General features: G+C 45.4%; 1 protein-coding gene across 6 annotated transcripts in view; it reads left to right on the top strand.

Annotated features, from left to right (window-relative positions):
* The window catches only part of SLC2A9 (solute carrier family 2 member 9), a 2,222,556-nt gene that overhangs the window by 875,904 nt on the left and 1,324,079 nt on the right, over nt 1-22,573 (top strand). For all 6 annotated transcript variants that reach the window (XM_085642418.1, XM_085642420.1, XM_085642419.1 and 3 more), the window contains one exon: nt 21,256-21,380. In XM_085642418.1, the coding sequence (XP_085498544.1) occupies nt 21,256-21,380 (125 nt within the window). The remainder of the gene's footprint in view (nt 1-21,255; nt 21,381-22,573) is intronic.

A 22,573-nucleotide genomic window follows, 5' to 3' on the forward strand; every position in this document is an offset into this window, starting at 1 on the left:
TTTTTGTCCTGTATTCTTGTGTCTGTGGGAGCAGCATGGGGTACTGCACCCTATTTTCCCTGACTGCTCTGCCTAAACCCTTTATGGGTTTCACAGAGCTCAGAAAGAAAAGTAGCAGCACTTGGTATAGTGGTGGTAGTTGGCCTATACAGTCTGCATACAGGGCACAGCAATACTGTGTTTTGAAGAAAAGAAGTGCATAGGCCTCTGCCAGATTGCTCCCACCAACAGTGTGGAAAAGACTCTATGTTGCCTCTCAGTCTGGAAAAATAAGATGGATGGTTGGTGTGCTGCCCCCTTCTACGACTGATGCCTGCTGTTTAGTGTTGTGATCCGAATGTGTAGCCTTGCAACAGTCATGCCTTGGTTCAAGCCAGAGTTAAGACAGACAGCCGATGCTGTATAATAACTGTTAAACAAGCATTTGCAATACAATCGGTCTCGCCTTTGGGACCTTATATGTATTTAGCTATGCAGCACATTAGCCTGGGTGCTGAAACATCTACTGTTCTTTAACATGGAGGGAAAGTAAGCACCAAACTGCGTGACAAGCCAGGTTTGGGAACACATGGAGAGAAATATTGCCTTTTAGCGGGCAATGGTATAGTCCAACGCTCTGTTTTTAATACAAAAGCAGGGCCTTCGGTGGTCATACCTCTGAAAATACAAGATTTAAAAAAAATATTATTGTCTACGGTTGCTCGTGGAACACAGTTTCTATGGACTGGAATCTAGAGAATGCTAAAGTGATTCTGGTATTTTACTAACCTCTGCTGGTCGTTTTCTCTCATGAAAGTTAAATAGAGGCAGTTGCCAGAAAAATTAAAAAAAGAAAGTCCCTCAGCATAAAGCAATTCTGGTATTTTACTGACTCTGCTGATCGTGTTCTATAAAGACAGTTAAATAGAGGCAGTTGAACAGAAAAAAAAGTCCCTAAGCGCAAGCAGACAAGTCCTAGGGCTGATCTCCAGAGCCCACAAAGTACATACACAGATAAGTATAAACTAAAGTATATACTAAAATATATATACTAAAGTATATACTAAAATATATACAAGAGGTCTCGAATGCTCGGCCTAAAAAGTAGGCTGAGGCTGTTTTAAGAGCAGGATATGGTAAAGACATTGTACCACATGTGTTTACCAAACCTGAGGAGAAAAGAAAGGGTAGCCATTACAAGGCATGCATGAGGCCCATGGGGCAGCTGAGGGCATAGTAAAGGAAATGTTGCAAAGGTCCACCCGAAAAATGAAGATCTACACAAAGGAAAGATTGAGAGCACAGTGAAGAGAAGAGAGGCGGTTCCCTCACAAAGTCGTGAGCAAGACATTTCAGTGTGCAAAGTAAGCAGTGGCGATTGAAATTGGGGAATGGAATAGCTCAGGGGATAGGTAGCAGTACATTCTTGGACAGCCATATTCCTGAATAAAGATCCCTGAGATGCCTGAAAGAAAATGGCAGTGCCAGATTTTTAAGTGAACAGTCTTAGATAAAGTGTGCTAGCTATATTGATAGGAGCCAGTCCATTGAGAGTTCAGTGAAACGGAGACACCACAGAAGACAATAGCTAAATAGGGTTACTAGATGAAGAGCTTATCATTCATGTGCAGGCATGAAAGGTGGCTTTAGGGCAAAGAAAGAGAAATGTTTGATGAGATGTTGTATATAAGATAATAGGGCACATTTTGGAACATATAGACGGTGGTAATGGATATGGATGAATAGCAATGGATTCTGGATGGGGGGGCTCCCCATTCTGGAAAGGATGGTCTGAGAGGTACATGATAAGTATACCTATAGTGGGAAGGAGTCAACACAAGAGATAATTAAGAGAAAACAAACATCCTAGTAGCAAACATTGCAGTTTTTTAAATGATACATATGGACCAGTAGATCTGTTACCATAAAAGTGTAGGGCTTTGTTTAGATATAATGAAAAATGCAAATTATGCCGGCGTGTTCTTATGCATCTGTTTGGAACAAGGACAATGATATACGCTGATAAGTAGTACCCCCACCAGGTACAGACTTAGAGAGCAATCAATTGGCAGGATTATATGGTGATGTGCTTGCATGCGCCACCTAGATATTTGGGGAAGTATTTTCTTGTCTTTTGAAGAATATCCAGCATGGTATTTGGGCCATCAAGGAATAAGTTAGGGAAGAGTAAATGAAATAGGTGAGTTAGCACAAAACAATTTAAAAGTGTAAGGGAGAGCCCGCATGTTACAAAGTCTAACTTTTTATCTTCAGCTTTTATTGTTTGAATTCACCTTCTCAGAAAGATGTGTGTGCGAATTAATTATTCAAAAGTGCATATGTTTGATCAAATCAAATGAGCATTCTTTTTTCATACTCTTCTGTTCCTGCACATTGAATACATGTATATGTTTCATCATTATTGTGAAACAATAGAGTTTCTGTATTGTTGGTAGTTATGTGTTTCATTTGTTGTCTTCCAAAGAGAACACAGCCTGATAGCTTGAAAATAACTGAAAGGGCTTTAAGGCACTCTTTCTTTAATATTTGCCTAAACGTCTTCAACAAAGAGTGGAATAATCTATTAAAGCCCAACATAGATCTAGAGGTCAGAGAGAACCTCACAACAAGGTGCCAACTGCATACCTGCCTTACCTGAAACTGCAAAACATTCAGGGGCATATTCACAAGGAGCAATCGGCTAATTAACGGCACTTTATTGCAGGCAAAGTCGTGATAAATTTCCCTCCCCATTCACAAGCTGGTGCTAACAGCCCACAGCACCAGTTTACACGCGATAGCAGCCGCAAAAAACATCGCCACAGAGGACCCCCACAACTATCGCTAATGAGATGCAGAGTGGGCGGTCCCGTGCCAAAAGCCGCGACAACACCACTCCTCAACATTCTCAACGACCAGCCAGATCAGCGATAAGAACACAAAACCGGCGATAAGACGCGTTAGCAGCAGGAAATCTTCACCTGCTCTGACCTGGTGTAAAGTCGGACTGCAGCTAGCACCACAAAAGGGAGCCCAGCCCAGTGCCACATCGGAAGTGCAACAGATGCCATGGAGCCACTCATCATGTAGCCCGGACACCCAAGAGGGCCACAACACCCACCGCCGCCACCCCCCGGACCACCCCTCCCTGTCATCCCCCCCGAACAAAGATTTGCCACATCAGCTACACCAAAACATGTACAAAAAATCTGCTTGATGTCGCATAATCACAACTGGTGAAATGCATGTGTCGTCACAGAAATGAGCATCACACACTCTCTTACGAAGCAACAAATGAAACTTTATTAAAATGAACACTGAAATGAAATCAAGACACATGGCGGCTACCCTCGGGACACTCCGTAGGTCACAGCCTGCAAGACAAAAAACATGATGAGAAGGTGTGTCCTGTGCACATCAAAGGACAGAGAGAGAGCGAAGGAGAGAGAGAGAGGAAGAGAAGGAGAGAGAGAGAGAGAGAGGAAGAGAGGAAGAGAGGGAGAGAGAGAGAGGAAGAGAAGAAGAGAGGGAGAGGGAGAGTGAGAGAGGGAGGAAGAGAGGGGGAGAGAGGAAGTGAGGGAGAGAGAGAGAGAAAGAGAGAGGGAGAGAGGGAGAGAGGAAGAGAGGGAGAGAGAGGAAGAGAGGGAGAGAGAGGGAGAGAGAGAGGAAGAGAGGGAGAGAGAGAGAGAGGAAGAGAGGGGGAGAGAGGGAGACAGGAAGAGAGGGAGAGGGAGAGAGGGAGAGAGAGGGAGAGAGGAAGAGAGGGAGAGAGAGAGAGGAAGAGAGGGGGAGAGAGGAAGAGAGGGAGAGAGAGAGAGAGTAAGAGAGTGGGGAGAGGGAGAGAGGAATAGAGGAATAGAGGGAGAGAGAGGAAGCGAGGGAGAGAGAGAGGAAGAGAGGGAGAGAGAGAGAGGAAGATAGGGGGTCAGAGGGAGAGAGGGAGAGAGGGACTAAGAGGGAGAGAGGAAGAGAGGGAGAGAGAGGAAGAGAGGGAGAGAGAGAGAAAGAGAGAGAGAGAGAGAGAGAGAGAGAGAGAGAGAGAGAGAGGGAGAGAGAGAGAGAGAGAGAGGAACAGAGGGAGAGAGAGTGCCGCCCCTGTGCACCCAGGCCACACTGCTCACTTGCTGCCACCGGTGTGTCTCCAACCACTTGTTGGTATGTATAGCAGTACACCAGGTCACACATCTGAGTCAGAGCCGTCATCTGAAACAGAGTCCAGATACATGACTGGCACAGTACACACACTTGCACAAGACAACAGCGCCTGCCCACCCATGCACACCCAGGCAGAGGCACCCCTTCCGCCGTCCATCGGAGCATGCCAGCCCATGCACACCCAGGAATCACTGCTCACCTTCCGCCACTGGCGTGTAGACAGGATGTACCTCCATGTGCTGCTGCAGGCCACAAGCCCGGGGCCCATGGAAATGGCACCCTCCACACCATGCAGCAGGCCACCAGGTCTCACGTCTGGTGCTGGGTCTTGACTACTCCATGGCATAGGACAAACCAGTGCACCCGGCGTACACTGCAGTCCAGCAGGGCACACGAAACATGAGTTGTCCGGACCACCAAGACGGGGCATCATCGCAGGCTGCCCACCCGCTCAGCAGTTTAAGGTGTCACTAACTCAGTGCACCCAAGTCACTGTCCCATGGCGGGGTGCCTGTGCCGGCCACAATGCTCCAGGTGCCACTAACCCTGTGCACCCCCAGTCAGCACCACGTGGTGGTAGGCCCTTGCTGTACGCAAGGCCTCGGGTGCCACTAACCCTGTGCAACCCCAGTCAGCACCACGTGGTGTTGGGCCCTTGCTGTACGCAAGGCCTCGGGTGCCACCAACCCTGTGCGCAACAACTCATGGTCCTGTAATGAATGAGAAGCGTGGAGCGGCCGTCATCCAGTCACCACCAGAAGAGGGGAATGTGACGTCGTCGGCCCCTTATGTTGGCGGAGTCACATGGCCAGTGACGCATGTGCCGGATGGGTGTGGTGTGTGTGTAAATCTGCCATCAGGGAGTAGCTGTGACATGCTGACAACTATACCAATCACCTGCAAACCACCATCGAGTACGCCTGTGACGGGTAGCAATGAGGGCCCCCCCTCGGTGCATCAATGGAGTGGTCTAGCCTGCCGTACGCCGGACCAGCGCAGAGCTTGCCAAAATGACTCGTGGGCTCTGGGCGTGGTCCAGTCCATGTCCGGACAAGCAAGTGACTGATGCGTGTGTCCCCGTTGTAGTGTTCACGGGACCCGGTACACAAAATGCAAATTAGCACCCTCTGACTCGCATCCCACAGGATGAACATCATTGACGCAAGGGAAGGCACTCTCCCCACATTCATCAACACATCCATACCTGAATGATGTAAGACATGACACAGCAGTGCGTCACTGGATGTTGATTTGCACATACAGTGCAGTTATGCAGCTGGAGCGTTACAGGGCAATGCCGAGCACACTACACAATATGGGCCCGTGGAGGGCCAGCCAGAGTCCATCCGGGGATGACATGTACTAGGGAAGAGGAAGGGTACAGTCCGCAGTCTGTCCGCCGTGTCATTGGTTGTCGAACAGAATGTGGCAGTCCATGTCGCTGTCCCAGGTGAGTGCATCGGAGTGGATTGGGGGTCAGAGGAAGGTCATGAGGCCATGTGCGGGACCAAGCAGAAACAGGCCAGGTGGCTGAAATGAATGCTAGTGCCTGGTCCTTCTGACCACAGTCCCATCCACGTCCTCATCCCCAGGTGTGTGCCCTGCCCCACCTGTGGGTGTTGCAGTACCGGCTGAGGCACTGTGTGCCCCTGACACATCAGGTGCCGGAGTGGATACGCCTGCCGCACTGGGAGGCACTGACACACCAGGAGGCGGGGATGTGGTTGGTGTGGGGGCAGCAGCATTCATCAGCGCCACACCTTGTGGTGGCAATGCCATGATGGAGGTCTGCAGGGCATGATAGATCCCAACTACAGTTCGATTATTTGCAGCGGTGGCTGCCATCCTTTCCGCCTCCGTCCACACCATGTCCTCCATGAGCTTTCGCATGTTTGCCAGCTCGCGGCTGGCATCGCTGGAGCCACTCTGATTTGACAGCTGTTCTTCTCTCTGCATCATGACTCCAGCGATGTCAGTCAGGGCTCGTTGGAGACCATGGGGCGGACACAGACACCCAAGGATGGCGTCCAGTTTGGCAGCCATGATGCCTAAGCCCACCCACACCTGCTCAGCTGTCTTCCTCTGGGCCTCCAGCACACGGTGTTGGAAGACCATGTGTTGTTCCTGGGGGTCTTGGCAGAGTGCCGGGTCTGTGGGTGCCTCCTGCTGGGTGGTTTGGGTGGTGGGTGGGGTCTCATTGATGTAGCTGGGTTGCCCTCATCCTGGAGGTGAGTGACGGATGAGGTCAATGATGTCTAGGATGGTTTGGGTGTCGATGCTGGTGTTGTCCTCCTCGTCATCAGTGAAGAGTGGCTGGGACTGCTCTGCAGGAGGTGTTGACGATGCCCCTGCGATGTGAAGGGGAGATGGTGTATTACAACTTGTCCACATGTATGTAGCCGCATGGTACAGGTTGACATTCAGACAGCATGGCATTGTACATTGTGACAGTCTATAGATCTGGGTGAGGACCCAGAGTCATTGTGGGTGTGCACTGTGCTCTGCTTGATTGTGCATGTGTGCCATTGTGCCCATCTCCACCCGTCCCCCCAGTACCTGGTGGTCACTCACCCTGTTGCAGTTGTGTTGTGTTCTGTCGAGCAGTGTCCGCTCCCCGACTCCAGCCTCAGTCTCCACACTGATGACTGTCGACAGCAGCTCCTCCATGTCATCCAGCTCCAGCTGTGGTGCTGGGCCCCCACTTCCGGTCTGCGTTGCTGCCTTCTGGTTGGCAGAGAGTTTCTCCTTGTTCTTCCGCTTGATGTCATTCCATCGCCTCTTGACCTCGTCTACTGTCCGCTTTTGCTCTCCGACGGCATTCACCTTGTCGACGATGTCCCGCCATATTCCAGTTTTGTTGCCCAATGACATGTTGGAGGTGACGAAGAGGTGACGAAGAGTTGTTGATGGTGTTCCATCACCTCCATGACTATGATCCTGTTTGCCTGCGGACTGAACTTCATCTTCCTCGTCTTCTTGTCCTTGCCCTTCCCTATCCCCGAGGTCCCAGGCTGGTCGTTCGGGGGGCTTGTGGGGTTGCGTTCGTCCTCTGCGCCTGCTCCGGCTGCATCCATGGTGCTTGGGTGTAGGTCAGTTTGTGTGTGGGTTATTTTTCTGCTTTTATGGTGATTTTTTCAGCCTGCCATGTGTGTGTTGCAGGCCTGGCTCTTCTTATCGCTGATTTCCTCATCGCACTTTGGCCCATTGCGTGTTTTTTGGTGTTGTGGTTTTATCGCTGTCGTGGTGGTTGTATCGCGGACATTGTCCGCGGTTTTGGCAGACTATCGCTTGCTACCGCTTTGTTGTGAATTTCACATTGGCACGGGGTTATTTTCCCGCGATGGGCTGCGATATTGAAATTTGCGTTACGCTACTCTTGCGGTAGTTATCACACGTTCTTGTGAATATGCCCCTCAGTCTTCACTGGCAGCCCGGCTGATAACGCTGTAGTTTGTACCTTACTATAGCCACACACAACTGCCCTTGTGAGCTGCAAATGGAAGTATCGTTTTGATTCCGCCATTATGCCATGTTGCATAATTATGATTTCATTGGAATAAAAAGCCCATGGGAGAAACATGGGAGCAATGCAACCAAACATAATTTTGATCTATTTTTTTAGTTTGAAATGTATTTTGGACACAAGGATGCATTTTCAGCTAAGTGATTTTTTTTAAATTAACCAAGTCATGCAATTTCTATCAATCAATCAAGCAGGGGTTTGTAAGGTGTGGCTACTCAAATGTGAGGGTCTCAAGGCACGAGGGCTGCTTATCCGTATGGGTGTGGAGGTTCAGTTGAAGAGCCAGGTCATTAGGTCCTTGTTCAAGTGGGTTAACAACACAGATTTCCTGAGGTGGAGGGGCAGGGTGTTCCAGGTCTTGGCTGGGTGGTAGGAGAAAGATCTTCCTCTGGTGGTGGTCTTGTGGATCCTTGGGATGGAGGCCAGGGTGACTTGAACGGAGCAGAGAGTTTGGCAGGTGTGTGGAAAGCAAGGCAGTGGTTCAGATATTCTGGTCCTGCATTGTGGTGAGCCTTGTAGGCATGTGTGAGGAGCTTGAAGGCGATTCTCTTGCTGATAGGGAGCCGGTGGAGTTGTCAGAGGTGTTATGCTATGTGACTGCGGCAAAGGATGTCCAAGACCAGTCTGGCTGCGGCATTTTGGATGCTCTGTGGTTTCCTGAGCTGTTTGTGGGTGACACCGGCATAGAGTGCATTGCAGTAGTCAAGTCTACTGGTGATGAGTGCTTGAGTGACTGGCTTTCTGGATTCTGTGGGGAGCCATCCATAAACAAAAGTGCACCATTTTTATTTAGGCCTAGGTTGGTACACACATCTGAGGCTTATGACTCACATTATTTCCAGGACACAGGTCCAGTTTAAAGATGTAATGTCCTAGTCTTACTGCATTGAAAAGACAGGAGGATCTTTTCAAATTCTACAACTTTACTACTACAATGAATAAAATACCTCCCTCTAGTGCATCAAGAAGATTATGTCACAGCCAAAAGAGGTATTACAAAAGTCCATGTGCACTAGAGTATTTTAGAATAAATATTTTTCTGGTCAGTCAGTCTCTAGCTGACACCATTGATACCACATATATTTCAATCTTGTCATGCCCCAGTTATGATGGAACTTAACATGATCCTGCAAACAGATCCATACATCCAACGAAGGGGCATATTATCAAGCACGGCGTTAAAATTATCGCCGCTTTGGCGGCAGAAAACTGCCGCTAAAGCAGCGATAATGTGCTTGATAATATGCCGCAGAGATTTCCAATAGAAGCCCATGTTGACTTCAGAACATGGGCTTCTATGGGAATTCTCAGGGGCATATTATCAAGCCCCTTATCGCCGCCTTAGCGGCAGTTTTCTGCCGCTAAAGCGGCGATAATTTTAACGCCGTGCTTGATAATATGCCCCTAAATTAGTCCCCGAAAACTAATTGACCCAATGCTTCATCTCAAGAATACAGACGATTATGGAATATGTTACACTTTTTTTTAGATGTCCCCGCTAAAGGGACTTTAATGGGGCTTTGCAGCATCTCACTTGTGGAATGCTGTATCTCCATCTCCAATGTTTCAGTATGAATTTTGTTGGACTTGACCCTTTTTGCAGGGTTATCAAACCTTTTGCTTCTTCCTCCAATTCTTTTCCTGACCTGTGTTTGTTGGCTTTGGGACTCTGGGCACTTTACCACTGCTAATCAGTGCTAAAGTACATATGTTCTCTGTGTAAATTGTTATCATGATTGGTTATCCATGATTGGCATGTTTGATTTTCTGGAAAGCCCCTAGTAAAGTGCACTGAGTGTGTCAGGGTCTGTAAATCAAATGCTACTAGTGGGCCTGCAGCACTGATTGTGCCACCCACGTGAGTAGCCCTGAAAAGGTATCCCAGACCTGCCACTGCAGTGTCTGTGCGTAGTTTGTAACTGCCATTATGATCTGGCAAGTAGACCCACTTGCCAGGCCCTAACCTTCCCTTTTCTAAAATGTAAGGCACCTTTATGGTAGGCCCGAGGTACCCCCCTGGGAGAGTGCAGTGTATGTGGAAGATAGGACATGTCCTGGTGTGTGTGACATGTCCTGATAGTACAGTACTGCCAATTTCGTTTTTCAATATTGAAAGGCTATCTGTCCCATAGGATAGAATGGGAAATACTTCCTTTTTGGAAGGTAGGGAGCAAAGGTAGGGAGCAAAGTTTGCTATGGGACGGGTTGCGATCTGACAGTTTCTATCTGCCATGTGGTGTTCCGCAGGGTACAGCGCTATCACCGACATTATTTAATATCTATTTATCTCCTCTGGCCAAGCTCATTAGGAAGCATGGCTTCATGATAGTCTCCTATGCTGATGATTCCCAGCTCATAATTTCCGCGGTCAAACAATCCAATGACACGGCTTTTAAATTCCATAACTGCCTGTCTGAAATCATGAGCTGGATGCGGGATAATTTCCTGAAGATCAATACCGAGAAGACGGAGATTATCGAGTTTGGCCAGGGGAGTCCGCTGTGGAACGAATTATGGTGGCCGGTTGAGGCCGGGGAATGTCCCCGACCCGTGCCCAAAGTAAGAAATCTGGGCGTGTTGTTTGACAACCAGCTTAACTTTTCGGCGCATGTCAACAGCCTTGCGTCATCTTGTTCCTTTTTAATAAGGACTCTGCGGAAGATTTTTCCTTTCATTGAATTCGATCTTCGCAAGACCGTTGTAGTTGCCCTTGTGCTGTCCAGATTGGACTACTGCAACGGCTTGTTGTTAGGGATAAATAAGACACAGATTAAGAGGTTGCAGACTCTCCAGAATGCTGCAGCGAGACTTTTACTGGACGTCCCAAGAGATCAATCTATCTCAGCGGGAATCAAAACATTACATTGGCTCCCTGTCCAACAACGCATAGACTTTAAGTCTATATGCCTAGTACATAAGGCTGTTTTTGGTGGGGGAGCCAAGGATGTTCAGAAATGATTCCTCCCCTATACTTCTGGCCGTATGCTAAGGTCCAGCACTCGGAGTCTTATCAAGATCAAACAGATCAGGAAAGTCAGATGGGGCGGTAGAGCTTTCTCTTTGCGTGCTGCCGGACTTTGGAATAAGCTCCCCTGCTCTCTAAAACTGACAGAAAATCATCAAGCTTTTAGAAAACTGTTAAAGACACGGCTCTTCCAAGAGGATCACATTTGAGGATTCTGTCCTCCCTTTGTGCTTACCAGCGCCAAGATGCTTCGGGATTCATGCGCTATACAAATTTTTATCCTATCCTATCCTATCCTAACATTTTACAAGCATAACTTCCGACTGGGACAATATAGAGAAATAAAGTTTAGGCTCTCTGAACTCAGAATTTAATAACACATCTTTTATGGCAAATCCCCCCTTGTTGAATGCTGTATCTCTGTCTCCAATGTTTCAGTACGAATTTCAATATGCTTGGAAGCCAATTTACCTTACATATATTCTGCTGGAAGTGAGTCTGAGTAGGGGCTCTTACCCCATTCCAGCTCTTTCACAGCTTTCCACTGTCAATAGTTGTTATTAAGCTTCAGATTGTGACTAAGATATGGTGGCTAGGGAAACTGTATTGCTCTTGGCCAGTTATTTCCCCTCTCTACTCAAAGAGGGTAATATCATTGTCTAAAAATGATTGACTGATCTTCTGTTGTGTAGAAATGATTCCACTAATCTCATCACTAACACTCGTAATTGGAGATCCACTTACTCAGTGCCTGTGATGGCCACACAATAGAAATGGAGGGACGTGGAAGGTTTGATCTGTTCAAGATCACATCAGTGACCCCATTTAAATCACTACACACAATCATTATTGCATGTGTAAACGTGGCCAGTATGGCCATGATGAAGTCTTTGCGAGCAGAGGCAGTGTTTCCTCATGGCAGTGCACCATCATTGTCAGGCCAAAAGCTCAGAGCTATTGAATCTCAAAAGGAGCATGAGTTGCCATCAACTACTAAATCAACGGTCCCTATGGCTCCAATTCGATCACTATTGAAGTTCCTGGGCCAACCTGTTCTATTCACAATGGTTTGTATACCTGTGATCAACTGTGCTTATCTTCACACAGTGGTGATTATTTTGTCATACATTGCATGCTGTAAGACACACCTTGCCCAGTTTTTGGGCACCAGTCCCCCAGGTATTTCCAAGTCCTGATCAGATGCGTGGATTCTGTTGAGGGCCGAAAAGTTATCAACACTTATTGAAAACAAACTGTTTGCAGTCTCATGATTCACATATACACAGGCAAATATGGGCCTGTTCTAATAATCTAACAAATACGCAGATGTTTGTATACCAACATACCTTTTAACTTTGTGCACTGTCTATTCACTATTTTGGCTGTGCGTTTCTCACATGGGGGTCACTTTGCACCTATGTCTTTATAATGTGAATAAACCAAGTCTTGTAGCTGGAGTTTGCTGAATATGTATTTTTGTAAAACTTACCCCTACAGTCATTTTGCTGTTTTGTATCGATTATCTTATTGTGAATGAGTTCCATATGAACCACTGTAACTTTGTTCACATTTACAATGGAGGACACATTCAGGTCTCAACACCCACTGTACCTTGTGTTCTAGTGCTGTGATCTATTGATTAGACTTCTGAATAAATAGTGTCCTTTATTGCCCTCCTGTCGATTGCCAAACTCACTACCTCTAATGCTACTCTTTCTTAGCCTCATTTCTGACAGATTCTCAATATGCCAGTTCTTTTGCCTCTTTAGAACCCAATCAGTCAACTTGTGAGACCTTTATGGACCCAGAACTATATTCCATCACCCTGTCCCAAGCCTCTTTTGAATCTTCATAGAAGTATTAGTTGCCACCAACTGTTAATTTCAACTTGGCATCAATCAATCAATCAGTAAACTTTGTTCGGTTTCAGCATATAAAACCATAAAAGTTATCAATACATTAAAAATTCATAAAATGGTAACACATTTCATCATTCAATCATCTAGATTCCACAAGAGTCTATAATAATCCAAAACCTACAAAATTTAATACATATTCCCTTGACCCTCGATTAAAAGTTTAAACAGTTAAAAAAATAGGTCCCAAGGCCATTTCTAATATATATATATTGTTAGAGTAAAAGTAAACCCTGATCATTACTGACATTTAATCAAGGCAAGCCGTGGCCTTCACAGTAGATTTCAGGAAACTAAGAACAAAAAGAATACATTCTTCATGCAACAATTGTAGATAGTTAAGAGCTGGACCGGCTTGCTTAATTCATCCTCTTTAAAATGGGGGCAATGAAAGTTTTGACCTCATAGAATTTGCAAAATAATATGAAGTGTAGCAGACTCACCGTCACAGCCACAGGGTGCTAACAACTGACCTCTTCTACTCCCTCTTGGCATGGCCAGCAAAAAATGAAAAAAGTCCAGGCGAAACCTGGTCAATAAAAAGCGTTCATAAATGCTGAAAGACCCCAGGAGATATGACTCGGATGACGGTGTCGTTTACAACATTAAAAATTTAAGGACATTAGGATTCCTCAATTAGAGCTCTTCCCTCTCTAGTTTCCTTAGACTGCTAAAAGACTCCATTATCAACTCCACATCCTTTTTGGTTACTGATTCGGGATTGGTGTACAGTTCAGCTCTTCCTAAGCTTTCAAAGCTGCTCTTAATATATCTGAGCCAAGGTATGTGGAGGGCATGATCAAAGGTCATACACTCTTTCAATATCAGTTGACTCATTGATGATCCTTCACTCAGCTAGATTTTCAACCAGAAAGTTAGAGGGCGGAGGGCCAATATGTCGATTAGGTAAGGCACCCCCAATTCTTCATGTACCACTTTATTAGATGTACCGCAGTGGATGCCTAATAAGCGCTTCAGGAATGCATTCTCAGCTACTTGTAGGTCGTCTATAGTAACATACCCCCATATTTCACTACCATAAGAGACTGTCGCAATACTCTTGGCCTGATAGATCTTTGAAAGCGCCACTATTGGTCTCTTGCCCAATTTCCAAGCGAAATTGAAAATAGCCGGATTCACCCCCACCAGGTCTCCCCTCTTTCTCTGTCTTAGAGGGCCCCATTTCATTTGCTCGTCCATTATGACCCCCAAGTACGACAAAACATCAGTGCGGGGTACCTTAGCAGATCCTGCATAACATAAGATTAGAGTCATTTATAGATAAGTCCTGATCAGACATAAAGGAGGAGAAAACATCACGTAGAGTTTGTAGCCCCCTAGCGGTCCTAGATATAAGGACCGCGTCATCCGCGTATAATAGAACTGGCAGACCACGTCAGCCTACCTGTGGATAATCTACCCCTGTTAACAATAGGGATTTAGCCAGATCGTTAATATAAAGGTTAAACAAGAAGGGGGCTAGAACACTCTCTTGGCGTACTCCTCTCCTTATGTCGAAATTATGTGAGAATATGTCATGGGCCTTAGTTGCACGGTGAAGATCTTCTAAAAAATAAACAGTATTACCATCTACCCCAATATCTAACATGGACTGCCAAAGTTTGACCTTGTTCACGCGATCAAACGCGGAAGACAGGTCCATGAATGTTAAATAAATAGTGCCAGAACGGGCGACCGTGTATTTATTAAGGATCATGATCAGGTTAAGGCATTGGGCCATGGTGAACCGCTCTGGGCGAAACCTGTACTGAACATCTGTTAAGATGGTTTGTTCCGCTGCCCAGCTAGTCAGCCTATCTAGGAGTACTCGACCCACCACCTTAACCACCGAGTCCAACAACAAAATCAGTCTATAGCAATGTGTGCTATCTTGATCACCTTTTTTAAAACAGGTACTATAGTCGAGATAGCCCAGGACCCAGGGCATCTGGTTTTTACTGCAGCATTGATTACTGCAGCAAGAACCGAAGCCCAAAAGGTTGGATCTGATTTTAAAAGATCCGGTGGGATACCGTGGGTCCCGGGGATTTATTACTTGTCAACCCAACGATACCCTCCTTGATCTCTTCTATGCTAAAGACCAAATCAGAGATGTCTGCCTTACGGTCAGGCAGGCAGTTTAGCTCAGGGGGGCTCTCAAACATGGTTTCGAAGTGGAGCACCCACTCCTCCTCTGTGATAGGTGCACCTACTGAACTACCTTCTTCATGATTTAGAAAAGGGCTATTGATGATGCTCCAAAATCTAGAGCTATTCCTCAGGGTACTTGCCTCAATTAACCCCCTCCAGGCTTCCTCTTTCAAAGCGGACTCATGTTTGGCCAGTTCTAATTTATAATCTCTTCGACACAATTTACCAAAGTCTGGTTTCTTCGGCTCCTATTTAAGGCTTCCCGTAGTTTTCTTGTAGCCTGGGAGCAGGAGGAATCAAATCATCTAGGAGTCTGAATATCTATACATTGGGCTGGGATGCTTAGAAAATCACCTAATTTACCAGAAATGGTTTTAAAAGCACTGATAATCTCCCCCGGGGATGTAAGCAATGAGGTACACAAGGCTAACTCACTGGCACATGAATCTATTACTGACTTTTGAAATGCATCTGGGGAGATCTGGGCCCACTTTAGCTGTCTACTGCTGTCTGTTGGTCTCATTGACCCACTCCGCCAAGCCCCTCCTTTGGGCAACACTTAAGGGTCCATGAAGATCAACACACAAAGGGTTGTGGTCACTATGGGCACTAGCTTGTATCGTGAATCCTGCAAATAAAACTTGAAAAGTCAATGAAATTAATATAAAATCAATAAATGAGCCACCGCCTCTTCCTTTGAAAGATGGGACAGCAGCCTTACTACAGGGGTCACATAATGACATAAGCAACAGTTTAACAGGTTAATTGTGCATAGAAGCCTCCCCAGACCCGTGTGATTACCCTCCAGGTAAATAACTCTCCAAAGCAGAAGGATCCCTCATGGGCAGCCTATCCATATGTCTGTGGTTTGCAACTGAAATTAACGCTGGGTGGCGAGCGGTTGCCTGACCTCCTGATGGCTGTGGTTGTTCCCAAATGTTTGGGAGTGGGGCAGTCAGGATGGGGCGATCCGTGATTGGAAGAACCATTGATGGTCCTGGTTCTGAATTAATGGCTAACCCTCCTATTGGTGCACAGTGTTTGAGGTCAGATAGACCCTTTTTGATCAAGGTCAAACGTTGGCTTAACAAACCCAATTTGGAGTCCAACAAAGTCTTCATCGACTACTGAAAAGATTCCAATATACCCATCAGATCTGCCTTGGTCAGAGCAGTCAATGACTCTTGAGGTGTCAGGTTAGGTCTTGATCTTTTGGCCTTGCCCCCCGCCGTTTTAATTTTTCTTTTTGTGCCTGTCCCTAAGCTGGCAGGCTCAACCACTATTCATCTCCCTCGCGTGTTATAACCGGCGGCCTTTGAGTTAACCGGATGCTGACTGGGGGAGACTGCCACGTGCCCTTGGCTTGAAAGTACTTTATCATCCCTCTGATTGTTAATCATGATGGCAGGAGAAAAGGGTAACTCTTGGGCTATTGAATGGCTATTTAACCCAATGATATCCTGCACAACCTCTTGCCACCCAGGGTTATTTGAAGAATCATCAGCACTGGCCTAAGACAATTGTGTATCTGCGAGCATAAGGGATGGAACAATAACAGGGGTCCTAGACAGGCGTTGGTTCACCAGCTCAATCTCCTTGTCCAGCACTGCTGCAGCTCGCTGCAGAAATGAGTCCATGGTTACTACTGAGGCTGCGTTGCCTACCGGGACCTTCCCGGGGGCTAATGTCGCCTTGCTCTTCCCCATGTTGTATCCAAATCAGTGTGCTAAATAACACGTCTACTTATACTGGGGAATGTGACCAAGATGTTTAAAGTACAGAGACACTCGACTTGCAAACGTCCTAAAACCAACGTACATAACGTGAATGAGGTCAAAATAAGGCAAGCTGCCTTCCTACCTGCTCCTCAACCACTGCCACTGTCACTGTCACTGAAGATGGAATTATTGGAAGCTCAATTATATTGTATCAGGGCACGAAGATGTTACCGTAGAAGAAATAAAAAGAGAACATCCAGCCCAGCCTCCTCCGGTCTCGGACGGTGTCACTGGTGTGAGGCTCAGCCCGCAATGCGTGCAGGGTAATGGAGTCCCCCGCTCCTCTCCGCTGAACAAAAGTGCTGATAGGTCTCCCGCACTGCGGGAGAACCGGCAGCCTGAAATGCGCCTCCTGGCGTGTGGAGGCTCAGCCCGCAATGCAAGCAGGGTAATGTAGTCCCACGGTCCTCTCCGCTGAACAAAAGTGCTGAATAGGTCAACTTGGCATGAAGCACTAACGTGTATCATAGGCCCAAATTAAAGAGTTTATATTTGACAATCAGCGATTAGGCTCTCTGTTGTTATACCTCTGCAGTGTAGTCTGGTGAAATCATAACTTCCCTATTCCTTACCGCAAAATGGATACCGTTCCTCGCCCTCTGCAGGATAAAATCTATGTAGTGAAGTGTTTGGGCTACTATTGGCATGGGAAGACCCCCAAGGTGTAGCGGGAACATCTGAGCTCTGTGTGCTCTCTTGACAGTGTATAAGTTATACAGGCCCAGGGGTGCAACAGTCTGGACAGCCTCGTCCCAATCTAGGCAACAATGCTATTGTTAGAGATGTAATCAGTTAAGTACTTCACCCATAAATGGTTCTTTCTTTACTTGTCTTCAAGATATTTGTTGAACTTGACCCTCTGTGCAGGGTCACCCCCAATCTTTTTGCCTTCACCCCTTCTGTTTTCTGAATTTATTTTGTTGGAAATAGGATCCTGTTCACTTTACCACGTGTGTTCTTTCCCTAAAACATGGTAAAATTGGCCTAAACCCATTGGCTCATTTAAATTACTTGTAAGCCCCTTGTAGATGGTACTACATGGTACCCAGGGACTGTAAAGTAAAATAAATTGTATTAGTGGGCCTGCAGCATGCATTGTGCCACCCACTAAAGTAGTACTTGCTTCAGGTTTGCCTCTACAGCCTGTAGTGCAGTTTTAAACTGCAATTTCGATATGGCAAAATAAACCTGTTGCCAGGCCTAAACCCTCATTTTTGATATTTACATATAAGTCACTCCTAGGATAGACCCTAAAAACTCATTGGGCAAGGTGTATTGTATTTGAAAAGTAGAACATGTTGGTTTAAGTTTTACATGTCCTGGTAGCGAAAAACTCCTAACTTTATTTTCACTATTTCAAGACCTACCCGTCCCATAGATTTACATAGGGTTACCTTTGTACATTTCTAACTTTTGGTTAGCAGCAGGTAGGAATGTCATGTTTAGCCTCAAATTAATTGTAATTTAAAATCCTCCTCAATGATAAAGTTGGATTTTAAGTCCCAATTCTGAAAAGCCACTTATAGAAAATTGGAATTGCCCAGTGTCCGGGGTCACATAACTTTGTGTTTTCTTCCCACTCAGTTAGACAAAAGGGATTAGTGTTGGCAGGATGGACCACTTACATTTCAAAGGGGCTTGCCTCCAGCACACACAAAGGATCTTGACACTAGTCTTTTGTTACCCAAGAAATCTTGGAGACTTGGTAGGGAAGGGAAGAACTTTCCTGAACCAGATGTGGAAGTAGGCCAGTATCTCCCGGCACTTCAAAGCCTGGTCTCATGTATTAATGTTGGGCTACTGGGACACAAGCTTCAGAGGCTTTCCTGCAACTGCCCAGCTGACAGCCTGCACTGAACCTGTCTAGACCCACAACTGGACCTGCCTGAGCCCTGCTAACTTCTACTGGAGTGAGTTCCTAATCCCAATAGGTGTCTCCACAGGCCCTGGACCCTTGGCTGGCATCAGTCCAGCTCCTCCTGTGAAGCTTATTTGGCTACAGTGACTGCCATCTGCTCCTCGTGGCCTCCTCCACCCCAAACAGAACTCGTTGTGCCAGACTTTAAGAAGGTAACATTTTCAGCGGGACTAACCTAGTCCTTGAATCCAACCCGCACTCCATCGTGGTGTGCTTGATCTAGTGACTTTCTCCTGGTCTAGGACGACCAGAGGACCGAGAGGGGCACCTCTTTCTTTTAGGCTCTATAATTGTCTAAAACTTTGAAACTGCATATTTCGAGTTCTACTGATTGGATTTTTAAAAATATGGTATCATTTTATTTACTAAAATGTAGTCTATTTCTCTAAATTGGTTGGGGTTTTCTTGTGTTATGTTTTCACTTTATTTCTGCTTGTGTGCTTCATAACTACTTTATACTTTGCCTCTAAGTTAAGCCTGACTGGCTTCGTGGCAAGCTACAAGAGGATTAAGCGCAGGTTAATTTACTATTTTTGTGGTTCACCCTGACAAGGATTTTGGTTGCTTCTTGAGAAGGGTTCTCACTCCCCATAACCCGTAACCCAATTTCTTACTGTCTTCTTCGAAACTCCAGGGACTGCACCCGTTTGAAGAATTCCAAAACCTGTTTCTGTAGGGTTTCAGTTTTTGGTTTTAGGTCCCCAATAAAACCTTGGTTGGTCTTGACCAAATCCAATACTTTCTCTTGTCATCCCTTCGCAGGTTCACATCTGCACATAAATAGTCAGTTTTGTGTTCCAGTGCATCCCAGCAAGTCTCTATTTCCTTGAGACTTTTGTCTGAATTTGTTTCTGAATGAGAAGTGGGTGCCAGTATTGTGTCTTTTTCTGGCACAGAAAAAAAGATTAAGGGCCTGATTTAGAACTCGGCCAAAGGATGTAATGGGATTGATATTTCAGTAGACAGGATATCCGTCACTGTTGTGATGGAGTAACACATCCACCAAGTTCTACATCAGGCCTAAGCCCCAAGATAAAACCTCTAACCTCTGACTTCTTTGAACTTGGTTGGTGTACCTGACCCACGCTCTATTGCGGTCTACCGTTTTGCGCTTTTTGGTGCTATTTTCACCTACATCTTTAAAAATTAATTTCTTCTGTTCCACTTATTGAATTTTTGCCATTTTGGTGTCATTTTCCTTATTATATTATTCTATATTGTTTTAAATTTGGAGTAGGCTTTTTATTTTGTTGCATTTATTACTTTTTAGCTGTTTTAGTATTTCTCAATGATTTACTTATTTTCTCTAGTCTATTCTGTGCCATAGCTACCAAGGCTCAGATTTAAAATACTGAAACCAGTCATTAGAACTAACAGGATAGTGCATTTATCACTTGTGGTGGACCTCAGTCCACCCTAACTAATACACCACTTAGTCACAGCTAAATTTTGGCATTCCTTTGACAAAGTGATTGGCTACTTTCACTCGAACGAGATCTCCCATTTTGAACACTCTTTTTGACCTACAATAATGAGAATCCTTATGGATCTTGGTTAATCTCTAATGTTTCTCGAAGATCATAGCAGCATTTGCATTCACCTCTCTTATGTTACATTTCCTATCCTTTCTTCACTTCATTTATATAGGGCATATGTCTGAATTTACAGCTTCCACACTAAGATGGAGAAATGTTGAGTACCCAGTAACCGTTTGTACACTATTCATACATGACTTCAACATGGACATTACAGATTTGAAAATATATTTTTTGCAAGCTACATGGGATTAACTCTTTCTAAAAAACATTAGACTGAGGGTGGTATAGGGAAGTTCTATGTTTATCCAACAACTCTGAATGAACGTAACAGTTTTCAGTGTTACGTTCAACTCTGGACGTTTTCACTGATGTGATCTTCGCTCATTATCAGAAACTAGCTTCCCTGATAATTCTTCGAGGAAATACTTATCTGAAAGGGTTTCTATGACTGCGTTCGTATGGGAATCCACTACTTTTCTTCAAACCAATTTAAAAATCAGCTAATACCAATGCATTGGCATGTTTTTGAGCAAAAAGTAGAGTGAGCCTACAAAAGAAATCAAAGGTGTGCTTGCTCCAGGGTTTATTTGGCACATTTACGGGAAACATGTTTTATAATACTTATCGCTGGGCAACCAATAGCCCATCCTCGTTGCCAAAATAAAGGTGGCGTGCATCAGAACTGAAGGAGACAATTAAACAGACTTTTTTGTATTCATCCAGCCCCCTGGCAGCTTCAGAACTAATCAAAAATAGGCCTTGAAGAAATGGTATTCTGTCTGAGTAATCAAAGTAAATTTGATAATTTTGCATTACTCCTGTGATACAAAATTACTGATAAGCATGCAATTATTCCTGCCCGCATGATTTAGAGTAACTTTGGGGCAAAAATTCCTATCACAAGAGCATAGGAACAGAGCACGCACAGTAGCTGCTGGTCATGTTCTGTTGCTATTTTCCTAATATAAAATGCATCCTTGGATCCATTTTGAATGTGCGCTAAAAACACCCTAATTGCATAATTCCTCATAATCTTGCACCATTTTTCTTTAATTTTGCATAACTACGCTTCAGAGATTAAACAAGTCAAGCCCACCCCATGGCAGACTTGTGCCACTGCTCCAATTGTCAGGTTGCAGTGCAAGCTAGCACACCAAGCCACCCCCTATTGCTCCATGCAATGCAACACATCTCACTCTGCAGTACCATGAACACTAAATATAACAGTATTATAGCATCTGTTCTGTTCATTCTAATGCATACTAAATTGCCTCATGTTGTAGATGCTCGACAGGTTGATTCATTTTTCACACCTGCATGTTTTTCTTTCAGAAAGGGAACATTGCTGCTCAATAATTTGTTTGCCGTGACAGCAGCCTTGCTGATGAGTCTGTCTTTGCTAGCTGGATCATTAGAAATGCTTATATTAGGCCGATTCGTCATGGGTTTTGACGGAGGTAAGTTTTCGATTTGCTTTTTCATTTAATTAAAGTAAAACTGATATTGCAAGAAAACACAATTGCTTGTATTTGTATTCCAGTTCCTAGTCCACAAATCTTTTCCGTGAGACAATAACACCCAATTAATTGAGCTGATTATCCATTTGGAAGTGAGCATGATCGTTATAAAGACTTTCATATTAAATGGGAAATTAAAATATGACTGGAACAGAACGCGTTGCAGATGTCTGTAAATATTACAGCACTGAAGCCCTGATTATGAATCAGGCAGTTTTCCTGGGGATTGGAAGATTGAACTTTATTTTACCACGCAGCAACCCACCCAGAAAAATCACATGAGGCTCTGGATGCAGTAGCAGCAGCCATGCCTCTTTCCCTATGTTTGTTTTCTGGCGGGAGAGGGGGGTGGCATGCACCGCGCTGTCCCCATCCAGAGCTTAGGAGCATATTTCTGAGAGGCTTGCCTCACGTTTGCACACACGAAGGGGTATGTGTGGGATGCAAGCCTCTACGTCAGATTTATGAAGTCACGCAAAGTCACTTTGCGTGGCTTTGAATGGCTTCAAAAATCTGAAGTAAGGCATCGCAGCGCAAAATACTGCGTTGCCTTACTCTATGCACGGGAGGCATTCCATGGATGTTGCGGTGGGTGTTCCCAGGCAATTCCCATTGTTTTTCACCCATTTCCAGATTTACAAGGACTTGTAAACCTGGGAATTCTCCAACATCTTACGTCTCCCCAGATAAGGCGTAACGAGCAGAAATATCTTTATTTCTTCTTGTGTTTTTCTCATTCTATGCATGCTGCATTCTGCAGCACACATAGAAAGAGGGAAACGCCTCTCGGGATTGTGTTTGTGCAGGAAGGTGCCCTTTCCTGCACAAAAACAATCCTGCATGCATCGCAGGCACCCTTGCATCACAGTGCACGGGTGCCTGCATTGGCACTAGGCTGCCAACATGGTGCCAGCGCAAGGGGAAAGGACAGGAATGCCCTTTCCCTCTGATGCTGCATCAGAATCTGGTAAATATCCCCTTTATTTCCTCTTCTCTCCTCCCCAAACGTCACTTCCTTCCCCACTTCACTTAGAGGCTGCTGCTTGCATTTACCACACACTTACAGCAGGTGATACATGTATTCATTATACTCCACGGATTTGTGAATTCTGGGTAGTTTTCTGACCGATAAA

Source organism: Triturus cristatus, chromosome 2_2, assembly GCF_964204655.1.
Source record: "Triturus cristatus chromosome 2_2, aTriCri1.1, whole genome shotgun sequence".
Lineage (NCBI taxonomy): Eukaryota > Metazoa > Chordata > Amphibia > Caudata > Salamandridae > Triturus > Triturus cristatus.